At 39.5% G+C, this 19,143-nt stretch overlaps 1 protein-coding gene across 5 annotated transcripts in view; it reads right to left on the bottom strand.

The window, feature by feature from the left end:
* Positions 1–1,935: 1,935 nt before the first annotated feature.
* Positions 1,936–19,143, bottom strand: part of LOC126458189 (platelet binding protein GspB-like) — an 86,868-nt gene continuing 69,660 nt past the window's right edge. For 4 of the 5 annotated variants that reach the window (XM_050095066.1, XM_050095068.1, XM_050095070.1 and 1 more), the window contains 2 exons: positions 13,729–16,049; positions 1,936–2,959 (listed from right to left, as the gene is read on the bottom strand). In XM_050095066.1, the coding sequence (XP_049951023.1) occupies positions 2,560–2,959; positions 13,729–16,049 (2,721 nt within the window). In that variant the 3' untranslated portion in view covers positions 1,936–2,559. The remainder of the gene's footprint in view (positions 2,960–13,728; positions 16,050–19,143) is intronic. The other variant, XM_050095067.1, reaches the window with a different exon arrangement.

Below are 19,143 nucleotides of genomic sequence, written 5' to 3' on the forward strand. Positions count from 1 at the left end.
GCCCCAGGGAAATGTGTAGGGATCCTTGTTGTTCATGTTGCATATTAATGACCTTGCAGACAATATTAATAGAAACCACAGGCTTGTTACAGATGATGCAGTTATCTATAATTATGTACTGTCTGAAAGAAGCTGGACAAATATTCTGTCAGTCTTGATAAGATTTAAAAGTGGTACTATGATTGGCAACTTGCTTTAAATGTTAAAGGTGTAAAATTGTGCATGTCACAAAATGAAAAAATATGGTATCCTATGACTATAATATCAGTCAGTCACTGTTGGAATTGGCTAAGTCACACAAATACCTGAGTGTAACACTTTGTAGGAATATGAAACAGAATGATCACATAGGCTTAGTTGTGAATAAAGCAGGTGATGAACTTGGGTTTACTGGTAGACTACTGGGGAAGCGGAATCAGCCTACAAAGGAGATTCCTGACAAATCGCTCATGTGACTGGTTCTAGAATACTGCCAAAGAGTGTGGGACATTACCAAGCAGGACTAATAGGGGATATTGATAGCATACAGAGGAGGGCAGCACAGGATATTGAAAGCTAAAGGGGAGGGCAGCACAAATGGTCACAGGTTTATTTGATCCATGGAGATCATTGGAAAATGATCTCAGCAGTGAATCAGGTTAGTAGTTATTGACATCTCTCTTACCTACTTTCTTAGAGAGGCATTTAACAGCACCATATTTCAGTCTCTTTGGGTAAAAGCCTTGAGTTAGTGCTGCATTAAATACTTCAGATAAGACTGGGCATATTATATTGGAACAGATCTTTAGTATGCTGTTGGAGACACCATCAAAACCGGATGAGCTATTTTTGGGAATGTTTAATTTTCTTAATTTCAGAAGGATAAGTTGGTGAGACATTCATATGATTAAATTTTACGAGTATTACTTTTTCAACAAAATGCTACCACAAGTTGTTTGTCCCTATCCTTTTACTATATTTAAGAAATCATTATTAAATACATATGCTGCCTGTGACTCATCACTTATAGTCCTTTCATTCAGTTCAATAATTATGTTATCCTGTTCTGTGGCTTGCTGTCCCGTTCCTCATTTTACGACACTCCATACAGCTTTGGTTTTTAATAACTTTTCTTAGTAATTTTGAATGGTTTTTGTAGTGTGCATCTACTGTAGGATCACTATTTTTTCTTGCCAAAAGATACATTTCCTTTTTCCTTTCACAGGATACTTTAATCCCTCTAGTGAGCCATATTTTTTTTAGATGGCTTTTAGTGTCCTTCCTGACTAGCTTATGTGGAAAGCTATTTTCAAATAATGATATGAATTTACCATGGAACAGACTAAATTTTATGTTTGCACTTGGTTCATTATAAATTTAATATCAGGTCATCTCCTGCAAACTATTCTTTTTGTCCTGGTGTCACTATCTACTCAAACTTATTTCCACTGAGTAGCATCCATACTGTAAGACACTATGTTATTTATCCTAACTGTGCATCACGAACAGAGATAGCATTTGTTACTGGGTAAATAGTTATTTTCTTGCTTTAAGCTTCACCAAAGAAAATATTATCAATTAGGACCCTACTCAATTTGGTCGGAGTGTACATGCTTCACCGGAAACTATAGGCAGGAATTTAAATCAGCAATGTTACAGAAGTATGGCAGTTTTTGGAAACCTCCTGATGAAATTGAATAGTCCTTTTGGTAAGAGACACCATTTTAAAGGGGGGGGGGAGTTGTATACAGTTTGTACTGTGTTGCTCTACACTGGCAACGTAGAGCTGCACTTTTTCAAGGGCTGAAGACCACTTGAGGTAATATAAATTGGGGGAAAAAAATACAATTTGTAACTACAATTATAAATTCTCTTTTCATTCCATTTCATGCTGTTGTAGCCTCTTAATTGCTTCAGGAAAAAAATGGCGCCAAATAAAAAAATCACTTTGATAGATAAATTTTAAGAAACAAGTATTTTAATATTATTTTTAAATTAACAAATCAGAGCAAATTTCATAAATAACACATTTCATATAAAAGAAGTAGATACAATCTAAGAACCTGTCCACAGTATTAACTTACAATGATGCAATACAAAGCCCTTCTCAGCTACAAAATTCTCTTCACAATCAATGCATGTATAAAACTTTTCCCTGTAATGTTCCTTCAGGTATCAGAATCTCAGCGGGAAAAAGGACGTGGTAATGAGGGCACCCTCCCTTTGCTACTGTTTGTGGTGGTGCTGGTGGTGGTGGTGGTGGTGAAGGAAACGGGAAATGAAGGTCTTCCAGAGGCACAGTTCAGGTGGTGGGAAAGATTATGGTTATAAAGGCCCTACCTGTTCCTCTGGTGAAGGGCCTACATACACTGTCTTTTCATTTCTTGGTGTGTGTAGTGTCTTAATTATCTCAGAAAAAAGAATGCAAAAGAAAAAAGGCATTTTTGTACAATAATTTTCAGTGACAGGTATTTTTAATAGTGTTTCCAAATGAACGAATCAATGCAATTTTTTGTAAAAAAAACAAAACAAGTCTGATATAAAAGAAGTAAATAAAACTTAAAATTCAGTCTTATTAATTTATCCCTTGCTTTCTTTCTGACATCGATGTGATTCTAAGCCCTTCTCAGTTACAAAATTCTTGTCACAATCGATGCATGTATAGAACCTTTCTCTGTAGTGAAGTGTCTTGTGGTGGATCAGAATATCAACAGGAAACTCAATATGGCAGTAAGGGCACTCTTCCTTTCCTACTGACGGTGGTGATGGTGAAGAGGTTGAAGATCTTCCAGGCCCCGCTTCAGATGGTGACTGAGATGATGGTCTTACAGGCTCTACCTGTACCTCTGGTGGACGGCCTTCAGGCAACTGTCTTTGTGGCTCTGATGCAGGCTGCAAAGTTGGAGTGAAAGGACTGACTGTTGCCGTTACAACAGCTCCACGTGGTTTTGGTGTCAGCCCTGATTTGTTGGCTTGACTGCTGAAACAAAAAATTGGACAAGTTATATCATGCCTCACAAATGCTACAAAAAAGGTGTGCATTATACGAGGGCACACAGCTGAACACCTGAAATTTAAGAAGGCAACTGGCATGTCTGTGCGCACACATGGATGTGCCTGACCTAGCCTAAATTTGGTGGCAAGGCATGTCAGGGCAATAGCGTTTGGCAGAAGGTGGTCGCAAGGCCCAGCAGATGATTATGGTATTCAGACTCTGTGACTGGCTGATAATGAGCATGTGAGAAATCTCAAGGCTGCTGGAGAGCAGCAGTTAAACTCGTTCTTTGGCTCAGCAGCTGGAAAAAACCCAGTGTGCTTAGCCACTGCTGTCAGGCATGGAAGAGAAACCTACTATTGTAGAACTGAGTTGATGATGATGGTGATTGGTTTTTGGGGCGCGCAACTGCATGGTCATCAGGCCCGTACGAAGTTTCAATTTTTACACAGTTCAGTTTTTACACAATCCAATCTAGCCACTATCATGAATGATGAGGATGCTGATGAAATGATGAAGACAACACAAACACCCAGTCACCGGGCAGAGAAAATCCCCAGACCAGCCAGGAATCGAACCCGGGACACCATGATCTGGAGGCTGCAATGCTAGCCACTAGACCACAAGCTGCAGACTGTGGAACTGAGTGACCACATCCAAGACAGTTACAGAAAAACCAATAAAACTTTTAAAAAGAGAAAACTAATATGAGGGTGTATATAAACTGTGCCGTTGATCAAGCAAATAGTTTTTAACTTATTTGATACTAAAGATTTTACAATTAAAATAAACTTTAAAAATTAATATCTCCCCAATGCCTTACACAATTTTTAGAAACAAAGAGTCCATGGATAGGCCTCAAGGAGTTCTATCAGAAAATAGTAATACATTTCTCCAGGCATTATGTATTTTAAACTACATGCTAGAATATGCATACCTCTCACATAAAGATGTGAAATAACAGCCAAATAATTAAAGAAACAATGAAAGTGGTGGCAGCATATCAAATTAGACATAAATGTTGATGTATGAATATATTCGTTTTTACTTCTTTCAATTTATTGACAACAAAACCCCTCGAAGTAGCATTTACACAGATAAAACACTAAATATTGGACAGACAAATGACAGGAAGTGAAAACCAATGACAACAGTGAGAAGCTGAATAAATTTCTATGTTATATGTTGTATTATGAACACATATAATCTAAAATTGATAGTTTTTGAGTATTTATTCAAAAATGGAAGGATGTAAATTTGACCGATGACAATGGGAAGGCGTAAATAGCTGGCAGCCATCTTGCTCTTGGTCATTCAGCTGTGGGAACAGGAGCAGAAAAGATGTATATACAAGCAATGGCTAGGTTGCGTTTCAGTTGTGGTGGGAAAATTTATAAGTATGGAATTGGGGACTTGTGTTTTTCGCACATATCCACAGCAAATACTTTGGTAGGAATATTTTGGCAAGTTAGCTAGCATGTGAACTAAGAATTATTGACACTAGGTGAACAGGAGTTTTCCATGATTATTTTGTGAGCGATTGGAACTTGTGGTCTTGATTGGGTAGCCAACACGGAACTTTTATTTTAAAACATATGCTGATGAACTTTGGACCATTTTGGAAGTTTAATATGAATTTAAATTCTAGTTATTGTAGTATACTGCTCTGCTTTTCTTTTACTTTAAAGTTTTTGCACAGCCGTTGCGTTGACTCATTGAAGGAAAGAGAATAACAAACCCTGTTTCTTACTTAAACTAGTAAACACCTGTGTAATGTGAACATTATTTAATTTTTTATTCACAGCCTGTAAAATTCCTGCCTGCACACTTGTTATTACTTATTTCTGTGTGAATATATATCAAGGGTAATTGCGAGATGTTTGATTGGCCCCTAGACATTAGTGTAGGCAAATAGTAAAAACCAATCAGCATTCTAAAATCTCCAAGAACAATTGAAACTAGCTTTCAGTAGTCAGCATTATTTCAATTTATAATTTGTGCAGTCACACATGGAGACTCACAAGCAACCAACAGTACGTATACAACCTTTCATTTGATTTATTGTTTGCACGGTCATAATATAGGGTCTCAGGTCTGGGATCAGTTTACAGTAGGCAGAGCAGGTTATGCATGTGAACATTGTCAACAGCCTTTCAATGATCTACAAGAAACATTTCGGGAGCAGCCAGCAGTCAACATCAGTGCACAGCGATCTCTGAGTACTGAGCAGTCAGCAAACAATAGCGAGATGCTGCATGCAGCCAGGTGGGAACAACAGCCACAGCAGCCAATACGTGGCATCACATCCCACCACACCATGTTACCAGCATCAGTAGGATATTACGAGCAATGGTAGCAGCCATAACTGATGCGCACACGGGGGCAATCAGCACCAACTGCAAAGTTTTCAGGAAGTAAAACAGAAACTGCTTACCAGAATTGGCACAGCTAAGTCTGAGTTGAGGGGTTGAGTATTCAAGGGATACTGAAATAAGGCAGGCAAGGACTGAAATGTATATAAAGACTGTAGCTGGTGATGATAAGAAAATCTTTCTGCTAGGTAGACTAGCAAGCACAGCTGGCAATCTAAGGAAGAGGATGGAAAATGTGGTTGTTGTAAATAATAGTGATCTCAGCCAAGTATCCAGTAGTAGGATAAATAATGTCAAATTAAGCAGTGTATATAAAAATATGGGGTGGTCTGTGACACAGGAACCCAGTGGTAAAACATTCACAGGGATGGATTCATACAAGAACTGTTTTGTTCAAGATATGGATAATGAAAGAAAAATTAAATTGTTAAAATACTACCAAGAAGTTTGTGCTCAGACACTGGCAAATCAGTGTACTGACCAGTTTATTTCATATGACTGTTTTGAACAATTATTTTTAAACAGATATTGGAACTGGAGAGAAAACAGTAGATTTCAAAATTAGTTTCTTACTGGACCACTGTATAAGGGAAGCAGATACACAGTGAAAGACTTTATCAAGAGGAGTAGACAGACCATTGGGAGTACTTGCTGTAAATTTCCATGTTAAGAAGTATATTACCTGGAACATTACAGTGGGAATTAATACACTGTCCTACTGATTTGACTTAAAGTTTTTTAGATTTTACAGAGGATGGCTCAGGAATGTGCCACAGACCAAGCTTTGGAGGCAATGGTCAGGGTATCAATCAGACGAATTACCAAGATAACAGAAACAACTGAAACTGGCGAACAATCAACAGAATCTGAACCGAAATAGGAAGCAGGATGAGAAATGAAGAGGAAATAGAGGAAGATTTAATGATGGGGAATAGAAACCAGAGGGGTCAATCAGAGAATTACTACAGGAATGCCTCTGCAGTAAAACAGGGCAAGAATAATTACACTGTACAGATGCAAACACCAGGGACAGAATGTGGGTATCTAAAATCTCCTCCTCCTCCTCCTGCTGGTGCTTCACAGTCTTTGGTGGCCAAGTTTCTTGAGGGGGCTTATCTTGCATTGAGTGTGGGGAGAGATGAAGATTGGGAAGTTTGGGACTAACAGGCCATGGTTCCTTCAGCCAGGCAGAGATAGAAGCTGGAGGAGGAAGCTGCTCCTCTGGCCAGATGCAGGAAGTGGTTCTCGAAGCTGGTGCCACAGGGACCAATATAGAGGAGGGTGGCAAGAGAACTGGTTTGGAAACAACTGAGGTGCTGGGGGAGATACCTGTGACTTTCGCATAATTGTTCATCATATCAGCAGGATGCAGTTGTTCATAATTTTTCATGACTCAGTAGACTACAGATGATAATAGATTTAATTTATGTATTTCAAATTTGTTCTTGAAGACCAGGCAAATTGGTGAATGCGGAGGATGGTGTACCGTACAAATGACACACAAAGGTGGTTGTTCACAAGGACTACCTTTGTGGAATGGTTGTCTGCAGTTGCCACACATTTTGGATCCGCTATGCAGCACAATGATATGTGACCAAAGTGTAAGCATTGGAAGCACCTCATGGGTGGTGAGACATACAGTTTTTTGTCACACTTGTAGACCATATATAGCCTCTCTGGGAGGACATTCCCTTCAAAGATAAGGTAAAGGTGCCTGTAACTGTTCAATAATCCTTGGGAGCTTTTTGGATGCATCAGACAAGGAAAGTTTTTCTTCTCATCCCTTACGGTTTACATTAAACCTCCCCTGACCCATGGTCCTGGGTGACTTTCTCAAAATCTACTCGTTTTCCTATACCTCCCCAGCCCTTTTCCTTCACCCTTCTGCCTGAAGAAGGAGCCCTTGGCTCCAAAAGCTTGCCAATCACAACAGTCTTTCACGTGTGCATTCAGTCGCCACTTGGCGAGTAGATTTTTTATCTATCCAGTTAAAACCAAAGACTATGATTTATTAACAGAACAGCAGGTCTGCTAAAGAGACTGTCTACACTATGCCTGTACGCTCTCTTCTGGATTGCTGCTGTGCAGTGTGGGACGCGCATCAAATAATATGATTGACGGAGGACATCAATAAAGTTCAATGAAGGGCAGCTCATTTTCTACTATGGTGTAATACGTGAGAGAACACCATGAATATGGTATGTTAACTGGAGTGGCAACCACTAAAAGAAAGGCGTTTTTCACTGCAGCGCCAACTTCTCATGAAATTTCGAACACCAACTTTCTTCTCAGAGTGAAAATAATTTATTGGCACCCGACTACACAGGAAGGAATGGTCATCATAATAAAATAAAACAAATCAGAGCTCACACAGAAAGATTTAAGTGTCCATTTTTCCCGTGCGCTGCTCAAGAGTGGAAAGGTAGCAAAGTAGCTTCAAGGTGGTTTGATGAACCCTGTACCAGGCACTTAATATGAATTACAGAGTAATCATGTAGATGTACATCAATGGTGTGTGTTGCATGTATTTATGTGCGAGTGCAAGGCTTAAACTACCACATTGCTATTACTTGAACAATGATGCCACCACCACTGCAATTTGGTATATGGCATGTTATCAGCATGATGACGATGATCCTTTTGACAAAACAAGGCATGTCCTCATTTTTGCAAATAAAATTGGGTGGATGTGCTGTCCTGACTTGTTCATAGTTTCATTTTGGAATCCCACTGAACATCTTTGAGATAAACTGGAGTGTGTGTCGAATATCTGAGCAACTTGCTCAAAACCTTGCCAACAACTATTCATCACATTTTAGGAATAAACCCTGTAATAGTGACAAAAGGAGGGTGCATATGCTCAGGCGCCGACTCCATTGGGCTATAGGAGGCCCGAGTTCACCCCCCCCCCCCCCCTCCCAATAATTTAAGAAAATTGTTAGTTATATTATGCTCTGTAAAATCACAAATTTATGTTGGAATTTTCATGTTCCTTGTTTGACAATAGTTATCTTTTAAAATACATTCAGTAATGAGTTAAAACAAATAATTATTACGGTAATAAGCAGATTAACTGCAATCGAGTGGTGGGAATCATGACAGTATTATGGTGCTGTAGACACACTCAGAATTTGTCCTGGTGCGTGAACCTTCGGGCAAAGTCTGGCGCCGGCGGGTCAGCGCTGCAGCCGCGGCGACATCAAAAGGACTGGAGCAGAAGTGCCTGGAACCCTCCGCCTCGTGTCGCCTTGATGTTTCGACACATTATGACACAATGGCTATATAAAGCCACCCTGCTGTCTCAGCCATTCAGTGTGGGCAGTTTCAGATGAGTTTAGTGTTCTGACTTAGTGTCTAGTGGACTGTTTTATATGACTATATTTTATTTGTTTACTTTAGTCTCTTAGTGTATTGTGAATTGAGTTTGCAATGGATAAATCAGATACCAAAAAGGCGCGCTTGGAAGTTGATGATACTGCAAGTCAACCTCCAACAATTATTGTATCGTCAATTGCTTTGTAATATTCAGGTGAGAACCGTTCACAGCCGAAACCTGGACAATCTGGTAAGGGAAGATCATTTTAGAAGTCTTGGTTGTTCAAATATACATGGCTAGAATATGAACCATCTACAGAAAAAGATTTTTGCAAAACCTGCAAAGAGGCAGATGCTAAAAATATATTACAATTTTCTTCAAAAAAGAAGATGCAGTTACTTCTGTAGGGTTTTCTAGCTGGAAAAGGTCTTTGGAAAAATTCCGTCTTCATGAAAATACATTTACACATAAAGAAGGTGTTCTGAAACTAAATTCTATCACTAAGCGGAGTGTGGCCTCCCAATTGAATGAACAGTTAGTTAGTGATATGAAGAAAGGCTGTTTAGCTCTTGAGACAATTTTTACTACTGTGCAATTTCTATCCCAATAAGGCCTAGCAATTAGAGGGCACGGAGATGTAAACTCAAATTTTTTTTCAATTGTTGTAACTCTGAAAGAATGAGTTTAAAGATCGGTTAGGGCATTCAGGGTATAAGTGGATGTCTCACGTTATTCAAAACAAGATCATTGATCTACTAGGAAAGTCTTTGTTGAGAAAGGTATTGGCTTCAATCACGAAGACTGAACATTTTTCTATTATGGTTGACAAAACAAGTGATTCTTCAATTCCTGAACAAGTGTCATTTTGTATTCGTACTGTCGATGATTCCTTAATCATCAACATAGACTTAATTGGCTTATAATACGAGACCCCAAACACTGAATCACAAACTCTGTTTAGTATTTTAAAAGACGTTTTTGCTCGTCTTGATTTGTCAATGGATAACTTAAGAGGACAGTGCTATGATGGTGCCTCGAATATGAGAAGTAAGTTTAAAGGACCAAAAAAGTTAGTTTTGGATATACAACCAAAAGCAAGTTATGTGCATTGCACTGCTCACAGTTTAGACTTGGCAGTTGTAGACAGTCTCCGCCATCTTACGTCTATGAGGGATATTATGGCTTTAGCCAAGGACTTAATAAACACTGTAAGGGAAACCAACAAAAAAGGGTGGCACTTTTTAGAAGCATACGCTGTGAGACCACCAACGACCAAGCTGGTCTACGACCCCTTTGCCCGACTCGACGGACTATGCGAGCTTCTAGTAGCTTGAGAATATTGAAAAACTTTGAAGAACTTCTACAGTTTTTTGAAACATTTTCTGCAGACGACAAAACAGATACAGGTTACAAATGTGCAGGCTACCTTGAGTCAATGTTACAATTCAAGACTTTTTTTCTTTTTATGTCGTTATTGCCATGCAATGAACCCAGTAGAGGACGTCAATGAAAAAATTCAATGCCCTCATCTAAGAGTTTCTGATCTGGAAAAAACGTATGAGGGCTTGATTTGTATATTGAATGGAAGGCGTGATAGTTTTGAACACTTTTGGGAATTGTGTTTAAAAGAAAAACCGTCACAAGTTGATGATCCTTAGCTTTCTCAGAATCTAAGTATACCAAAGACGTATGAAAACAACGAAGCCAGCTCACTGCACACTTTCAAAACCCCAAAGGAATACTACAAAGCTACTTACATTGAATTTTGTGAAACAGTGCAATCTTGCATTACTGAGCGGTTTGCTTCAACTGGACTCACACAGGTCATTGCAGTTGAACAGGAGTGCTTTCTTTTAGTAAACAGAGGTGAAACAAATTTGGAAAAATCAACTGAGTTTTTCAAAAATGACCTAGACATTGATAGACTGTACTTACACTTGAATATGTTAGCCAATATTGCTAATAAAAAACAACTGGTCTTAAAAAACATGTGTGAGGTAATTAAGTATATTACACAAGAGCCTGCAGTTGGTGAAATGTTATGTGAAGTAGGGAAGTGCATTAAGCTTCTCTAATAACAACAATCACAATAGCAATCACAACAGCAACAGCAGAATGCTCCTTTAGCGTCCTTAGATGTCTGAAGTCACATCTCCAATCAACAATGGGACAGAAGCAATTGAACAACTTCGCTGTTCTTCATGCCCACCGAGATGTTTTGGATGAATTGGATGTCTGACCAGTCATCAAAGACTTCATATTCAGTAATCCAGTCAGACGGTCGACATTTACACCTTCCTAAAGACACTCTAGCCTTAATAATGGCATTTAGAGCAATATTAAAAATCTTGACATCTCGTTGTATCGGGTGTACTGCCAGTGGTCTGCATTTATTTAACACAATATTTCAACGTCGTACCTCAGCGTCTTCATCAGGTGCTTCCTGTGACTGTCACAGTAACAGGAAGCACCTTATGAAGACAATATTGAAATATTGTGTTAGATAAACGCAGACTGCCAGCAGTACATCCAATTCAATGAGATGTCACAAAATCACCGGGAAAGTCTAGGAAATTACATTAAAAATCTTTATAAAATAGAGAATTAAATACATACATAATGTTAAATTTTCAATTTCAAAATATTAGTATTAGTTTAGTACTATATTACTGTAGTACTGTATTAGTTATTTTCAAATACTTATATATTTTCTGGGCGTACGACTCAATTAAAACCTGCTATTTACATACTTTTTGACTGAAAGTATTGGGCATACTGTATGAACTTTATTAACTGTATTAAAGCACTGACTTTGAGATACAGTTTTTATTTAATGGACCCCGAGCCTTATTCAAAGTAAGCTTAAATTAGCCTATTACTGTGAGACAGCAATATTTTATGTTTTATTCTTTTAATAATAGTTTAGGATTTATTTAAATATAATTTCAGTCTTTTCAGTGCTATATATTCACTGCTCTGTAACAGTCTATAAGCATGATTATTACTATAAATTAAATTAGCTTTTTACGAAAATACTGTGTGTGTTTATTTATTTATTTATTTATTTTTTTTTAACCCAAAAAATGTGTGAGGCTTGTAGAGTTTCCCAGAGTATCAAGTTATCGAGAGTCCAGTTTTTGGGGTTCTAATGTCGATCATATGACTCTAAAATGCTTAGAAAACTTTAAAACTCACTATTTTTACATCTAAAATTTAGAAAATTTACCGGGGCAAGACCCCCAGTATGGACACCCACAATATTTTTTTATAAGTTGGTGCCCCTGTGCATATGACACTTGGTACATCCTAGGAATGTACTAAAATAAATACCTGGAGACATTTCAAACAAAAAGTTCTAAAAATTATGGATATTAAATCCAGATGCTTCCTGTATCATAAAAACAGACACTGAACTGGCATCCCTTTCAATTAGTGAATACTTACTTCAAAGAAGAAAATATTAACACAACTAGAACAGGACTGAACTGCTGAGACAGGACACACAAGCCACAAGGACCATCTCGGATTTACCTAGACCCCCTGCATCAGGAGAGGTTTGTGTTCATAGTGTAATAAACATCGAGGATATCTTCAAAACATGTTCAGAGGCAAGTAAACCCTAATAACAATTTATGTAAAATAAGGGAAAAGCAGCCACTTACCTGAACAGGATTGGTTTGTGGCACACAGAAACATGTAACAGAAAATTTAACACTACCTCTCAACTTCTTGCTCATTTTCTGGTACGAGCACACACATTCATGCAAACACAACCACTCAAACATTCAGTCTTGTGGTAGAAGTGAGATTGATCCTTCAATATCAATTATCGAAAGTAGTTGAAAGATCAGCCACATCCTGCACCAGAGCATTGACTACCTCTCGCTGTGCCCTGAGATGAGGGATATCCTACCCAAAATCCTACAAGCATTACCCAAGGTAGAGTTCCCAATGCCTACCAAATCTAGAGAATATCCCTATGCACCCCTACTCCAATCCTGCACCCTGTAGATCATTCCCTTGTGGTTGACCCAGGAGCCAGACCTATTCTGTCCACTCACATGTATGGGCACCATCAAACTGTGAAAGATCGAAAACTTTAATACCCAGTTGGCTAACGACACAAATGATTTCAATAGCTGCTCCAATGAATGGGTCATTCGGATACTTCCTTTCAGCACAAGTTTCTTTGAACCATGTAGGTGGAAATTCTATCTCCACCATATCCTATGCTTTCACAATCTTCCTGGCCTAAACCCCCATTTTGTTTCCCATTGCCTCAACTAACCTTTTTCTTCTCTCTTCTGTCCACACCACTAATACCCATCCAGACTGTGTACTGTCTTCTCCCACCATCTTCCTCATCTTCCTCCCTGCCATGTGGTCTCCCCCCCCCCCTCTCTCTCTCTCTCTCTCTCTTTCCCCTCCTCTTTTTCCCCACCCCTCACCATACTCTCTCCCTGTCTTCCACTCTACGTTTTGTCTTGTTCTGCAGCCACTGAGACACCTGGCGAAAAAGACCTGCCTCACATTACCCTTCGATCCCCTCTTGCCTTGTGGGTCCTTCCCTACCCCTTCCTCACCTCCATCTACCCAGGCAATTACTTTCATTAATTGTTATTCAATAATCCATCTCGCTTCTACCATGTGCATGGACATTTGGGCCATTGTGTGTGTGTGTGTGTGTGTGTGTGTGTGTGTGTGTGTATTTCTTCTAGAAAAAGAGAATGAGTGCAAAAGCTAATTGCTTTCTATTATGAACTTCTGTGTGTCACACACCAGTCCGCTAGAGGTAAGTGGCTGCCTTCCCTTACATTACATATCTTCCCATCCACAAATTTCCATTATTCTAACAATGATCTAATACCCTATGGAACTCTTTTTGGGGTACTTCCACATTGTTCAAGTCTTGACTTTGAGAGTTTTGTCTGATAACATGATGACCACTGCTGAAAGAATGATCACAGCAATTACACACTACTTATACAAAATACTAATGGGAATATAGCAGAACAATAAAACAATTTTGTAGTCATAACTGTTAAGGCAGCAAGTATTTTACGTACCTCGCACTTTTAGCTTCACAATTCTGCAGGTCTCCACTGCCAGTGTTTGTCAGTATTCTCCTATTATCAGAAATACTGATACTGTTCAGAGGCACTGCTGGAGGTGGGGGTGGAAGCTCTCCAGACGGCTGTGATCTCAGCACTGCTGCTTTCTGCTGTGGCCGGTTTTCACTGGGCTGCCGCTCAGCTTTCATATTTGTCACTGTATCCACTACAGGTAATTGTGCATTTCCGGCACTTTTACTATTGATTTTCTTGAGAATACCAGGCCTAACATCCTCCTTTCGCTGGTGTGTGGACCCTATGGAGCCAGAGAATGTAGGCTGTGAAGAAGGAACTGCTGTAGAAACTGTTGCTTGAGAAACAGAATTTGGTGTAGGAACTGTAGTTGTTTTATTGGGAGGTGAACTGTTCACTTTAGTTGCTGACCGATTAGAGTAACACAAAACAGTTTTCTGTAAAGCTTTATTAGAGTCAGAATGCTGAGAATTACTACCCTGGGTTACGATACCCAATAATATTTTTGTTTTTGAAGTGCTTTCTGCATCTGAAGTTTTTCCAGGTGGCACTGATGAACTCTTTTTACTATTTGGTACACTGCAGGTCAGACGACCAATTAGTACTGGTGATGAATTACTCGTGAACTGCTTTGCACTGATAGCTGCTGGAGATTTACGTTTTCGGAGAATGTTGGGATGTGAAACTGCACTGGAAGCTGCCACAACATTTTTTTTCAACTGAGCACTGCCATTTTCTTTCGATAAAACACTCGAGGCATCATTACCCACACCCCGCACCACAGTGTCATTTTGCAACCTGACAATCTTGCTTTCTGTACTAACTCTCATCACTGGCACATTACTGGCAGGGCTGACAGAGGAACTGCTCAACACCTTCAAATTGTGAGGTAACATCGAAGGCTGACGGTCGGCTTTTGAGGACACATTTGCAGAGGATGTTGTAACTGTAGCAAGTGAATTACTAGAGATAACAAGCTCCTGGCGGTTTCTCTTGAGCAAACTGTATGAAACACTATCTGATGTGCTACTCTGACTAATAATAGCTGGTGCAGATGTCAGAGTTGACACCACAGAATTTGGCAGTTTCTGAGCTAGTTGAATTGGCACTGTCTGCACTAAAGGTAGTGAAGAAGATGCCAGCGGCACTGCTGGTGTCGTCGAAACTGTCAGTGCTCCCATCGAAACGGGCAGTGACGGCTGTGTGGTCTGCGGTGCCACCAGCGTAGTTGCTGGCCCTAGTTGTATGCCCAGGTCTCCTACCAGAGACACATTGGATGGAACAGCTGGTGTGAGCACAGTTACGGTACTCATCCCAGCTGCAGTGAAAGTTGGTGCGCTTGCAAATGTGTCTGGCACAATGATGAACTGGGACACATTCGGAAGAATGGCTTGTCCTGAAGATAATGAATTTGGTACAGACAAAGAGTACTGTTGCAAAGATGACGAATTTGTAACATTCTGTGGCGCAGTTAATGAAGCTGTAGCGTTATCTGGCAAAGGTAGTGAAACTGTAGCATTATTTGGGACAGGTAATAAAGCAGTTGCATTTTGTGGCACAGATAATGAACTAGTGGCAGTCTGTAGCACCGGTGATGAACTTGTGCTGAACTGTAGCACGGATGATGAACTTCCAATACATTGTGGGGCAGATGGTACACACTTAGCATTCTGCACTGCAGGTGACCAACTCATACCACCCTCTGAGGCAGATGAATTACTTACATGCTGTGGTAAGGAACTCTTTACTTGCTGTGGTACAGAAGATATGCTGGGACAGCTCTGCGGCACAGCAGACTGTGAAAATACAACACTTGCCGAGGGAGAAGCACTGACACAAGTGGACTGCCCTGTGGTAGGAACTGAGGCAGACTGAGATGAAGATTTCTGCAGAGGGAGAAGTGCTGGCACACAGTCCGTCACAATACTTGTCTGCCCAGCCTGTCTTAATTCACTGGTTGTCTTGACACGCAATTTTGGTTTCTGTGGATTGGTTGATGTAGCACAAAGAAGTTCTGAGTTCTTTGTGGTCACCACAGACGCATTACTGTTGCCAACAGCTGTACTTGCACACCGTAATTCTGTGTTGTTTGTAGTCACTATGGAATCTTTAGTGTTTCCAATGGCTGTACTAACTTCAGAGTCTGACGCTTTTGTAGTCTCCAAACACACATTATTATTTCTCAAATTCTTTTCGAGTTTGTCAATCCTTGGCACTTTTGTTGATTTCCCTTTGTCTACAGGGTCAATTTTGCGTTTTAGATATTGATCGAGTGAGAAGCTGGCAGGAATTTGTTCTTCAGTCTGCAACAGGCACAAAAAGAAAAAAATAGAAATAAATAAAATGACAATCATAATTGTGTACAAAATATGATAACATGAAAATGCAGGTATTTCTATTTAAGTAACTGTTCTGCAGAGTTTTCATTCTACTGCAGAAAGTAATAAGCCTAAATGTCAAAATTATTAATATTAATTCTAATTTATTCACTATCTGCAAATAATTTCTTCTGATTACTTAGTTGTTTACTGTGTCATGTTAACCTAGATTCATGGATGATTTAATTTTCATTTAGACTGTAAAACAATGGTTAGAATAAACTGCCTCTTGCATTTTCAGCTTCCTGAGACAGGTGAATCTGGCCACATTACACAGAAAGATGCCAATTCTCAACATTGATTGTGTGGAGTTAATCGCACAGTTGTACTTTCATGCCATTAATCTCCATAGTTAAAAGTATGAACCAAACAAATTCTGACTACCTCTTACAAATTCATCCTTGTTTGAACTGTTATTGTGTTATCTTCAATCTGGAGGCCAGTTTGATACACCTCTCCACAATAGCCTATTCTGTAGAAGACTCCATTTCTCCATAGCCACTGCAACCCACATTCATTCGAACCTGTTTACTGCACTGAAATCTTGGTCCCCTCCTTCCTCCCCTTCCTACAACATCCATCTCTTTCATTTACCAAACTGACACATCCTCGATGCCTCAGGATGTTCTGCCAACTGATCCCTTCTTTTAATCACGGTGCACCACAAAGTTACTTTTACCCCAACTCAATTCCGTGGCTTCCCACTAGTTATTTGCCCTACTCATCTAATCTTTAGGCTTCTACAATATCACCAAAACTTTCTAGTCTCTTCTTGTCTGAACTGGGTATCTTCCACATTTCATATTTTACCTCTGTACAAGGCTACAATCCAGACAAATACCTTCAGAGAAGACTTTCTAATGCTTTAATTTACATTAACTGCAAACAAAATTCCCTTTGGAAATATGCTTTTTTTGCTATTTCCAGTCTCAGTTTTATATTGTCTGTACTTTGGCTAAATTGTCGGTTATTTTGCTGCTAAAAAACTTATTCGTTTACTTTTACTTCCTAAAGTAATTCAATGAGCATCGCCTGATTTAAACTGACCACATTCTATATTCTTTGCTATGATGCTTTTGTTGATGTTCATCTTATAATCCCTTTTCAAGATGTTATCCATTCTGGACAACTGTTCTCCCAAGTCTTTCACTGCTCACTCAGTGAACAGATTGAATAACATCATGGATAGGCTACAGCCCTGTCTCATTCCATCCTCAACTAGTGCTTGCCCTTCACATCCCTCCACTTTCAAACTGCAGTGTGGTTTCTGTACAAGTTGTATATAACCTTTTACACCCCGTATTTTATCTACAATGCCTTCAGAATTTCAAAGGGTGTATTACAGTCAACATTGTCAAAAGATTTCTCTAAATGTTACTAATGTGGGTTAGTCTTTATTTAACCTATCTTCTAAGGTGGGTCATAGGGTCAGTATTGCCTTGTGTCCCTCCATTTCTCTGGAATCTAAACTGATCTTCCCGAGGTCAACTTCTACCAAGTTTTTCGTTCTCCAGTAAATAATCTGAGTCAGTATTTGTAACCACAACTTATTACAGTGACAGTAATATTCACACCTGTCTTCTTTGGAATATGATTTAATGCATTATATTTGACATCTGAGGGTACTTCACCTGTCTTGTCCCCCACATATTGGGTGGAATAGTTTTATCATGACTGGTGGCTCTACAATCTCAATAATTCTGGGAAAATGATGTCCACTACAGAAGTTTTGTCCTGACTTGTCTTTCAGCGTCCTGCTGAATTATTCTCATGATATCATACCTCCCATATCATCTTCATCTATATCCTCTTCCCGTTCTATAACATTGTTTACAAGTATGTTTCCATTGTAGAGAATCTCTATAAACTGAGGTGACAAAAGTCATGGTACAGTGACATGCATGTATACAGAGGGTGGTAATATTGCATAAACAAAGTATAGAAGGACAGTGCACTGGGGGAGCTGTCATTTGCACTCTGATGATTCATGTGAAAAGGTTTCCAACGTGATTATGGCTACACTATGGGAATAAACAGACTTTCAATGCAGAATGGTAGTTGGAGCTAGACAATGGGACATTCCATTTTGAAAATCGTTACAGAACTCAATATTCATAGATCCACAGAGTCAAGAGAGTAACAAATTCCAGGCATACTTCTCACCATGGACAACACAGTGGCCGATGGGTTTCACTTAACAACCAAGAACAGTGGCATTTGTATCAGTGCTAATAGACAAGCAACACTGCGTGAAATAAGTGCAGAAATCAATGTGGGATGTATGACGAACATATCTGTTAGGACAGTATGAGGAAATCTGGCATCAATGGGCTATCACAGCAGAAAACTGACACAATGCATTTGCTAAAATCACAACTTCACCTGCAGTGCCTCTCCTGGGCTCACGACCATATTGGTTGGACTCCAGCCAACTGGAAAACCATGATCTGATCAATTGAGTCCTGACTTCAGTTGCTAAGAGCTAATAGTAGGGTTCGAGTGTGGCGCAGACCCTACAAAGCCATGAACCCAGATTGCCAACAAGGCACTGTGATAGCTGGTGGTGGCTCCAACACAGTGTGGGCTGTTTTACATGGAACAGACAGGGTCACCTGGTCCAACTGAACTGATCACTGACTGGAAATAGTTATGTTCGGTTACTTGAAAACCAATTCAGTCATTCATGGACTTCATGTATCCAAACAACCACTGAATTTTAATGGATGACAATGCGACATGTCTCTGGGCCAAAATTGTTCACAACTGGTTTGAAGAACATTCTGGACAATTCAAGCAAATAAATGGCCATGCAGATTGCCCAACATGAATCCAATTGAACATTTATGGGACATAATCGAAAGGTCAGTTCATGTAAAAAATCCCGCACCAGTAACACTTTCGCAATAATGGTCCCCTATGCAGGCAGCATGGCTCAATATTTCTGCAGGGGACCTACAATGATTTGTTGAGTCAATGTAATGTCGAGATGCTGTACTACACCACGCAAAAGGAAGTCCTA

This window comes from Schistocerca serialis, chromosome 2 (assembly GCF_023864345.2).
Source record: "Schistocerca serialis cubense isolate TAMUIC-IGC-003099 chromosome 2, iqSchSeri2.2, whole genome shotgun sequence".
Taxonomy (NCBI): Eukaryota; Metazoa; Arthropoda; class Insecta; order Orthoptera; family Acrididae; genus Schistocerca; species Schistocerca serialis.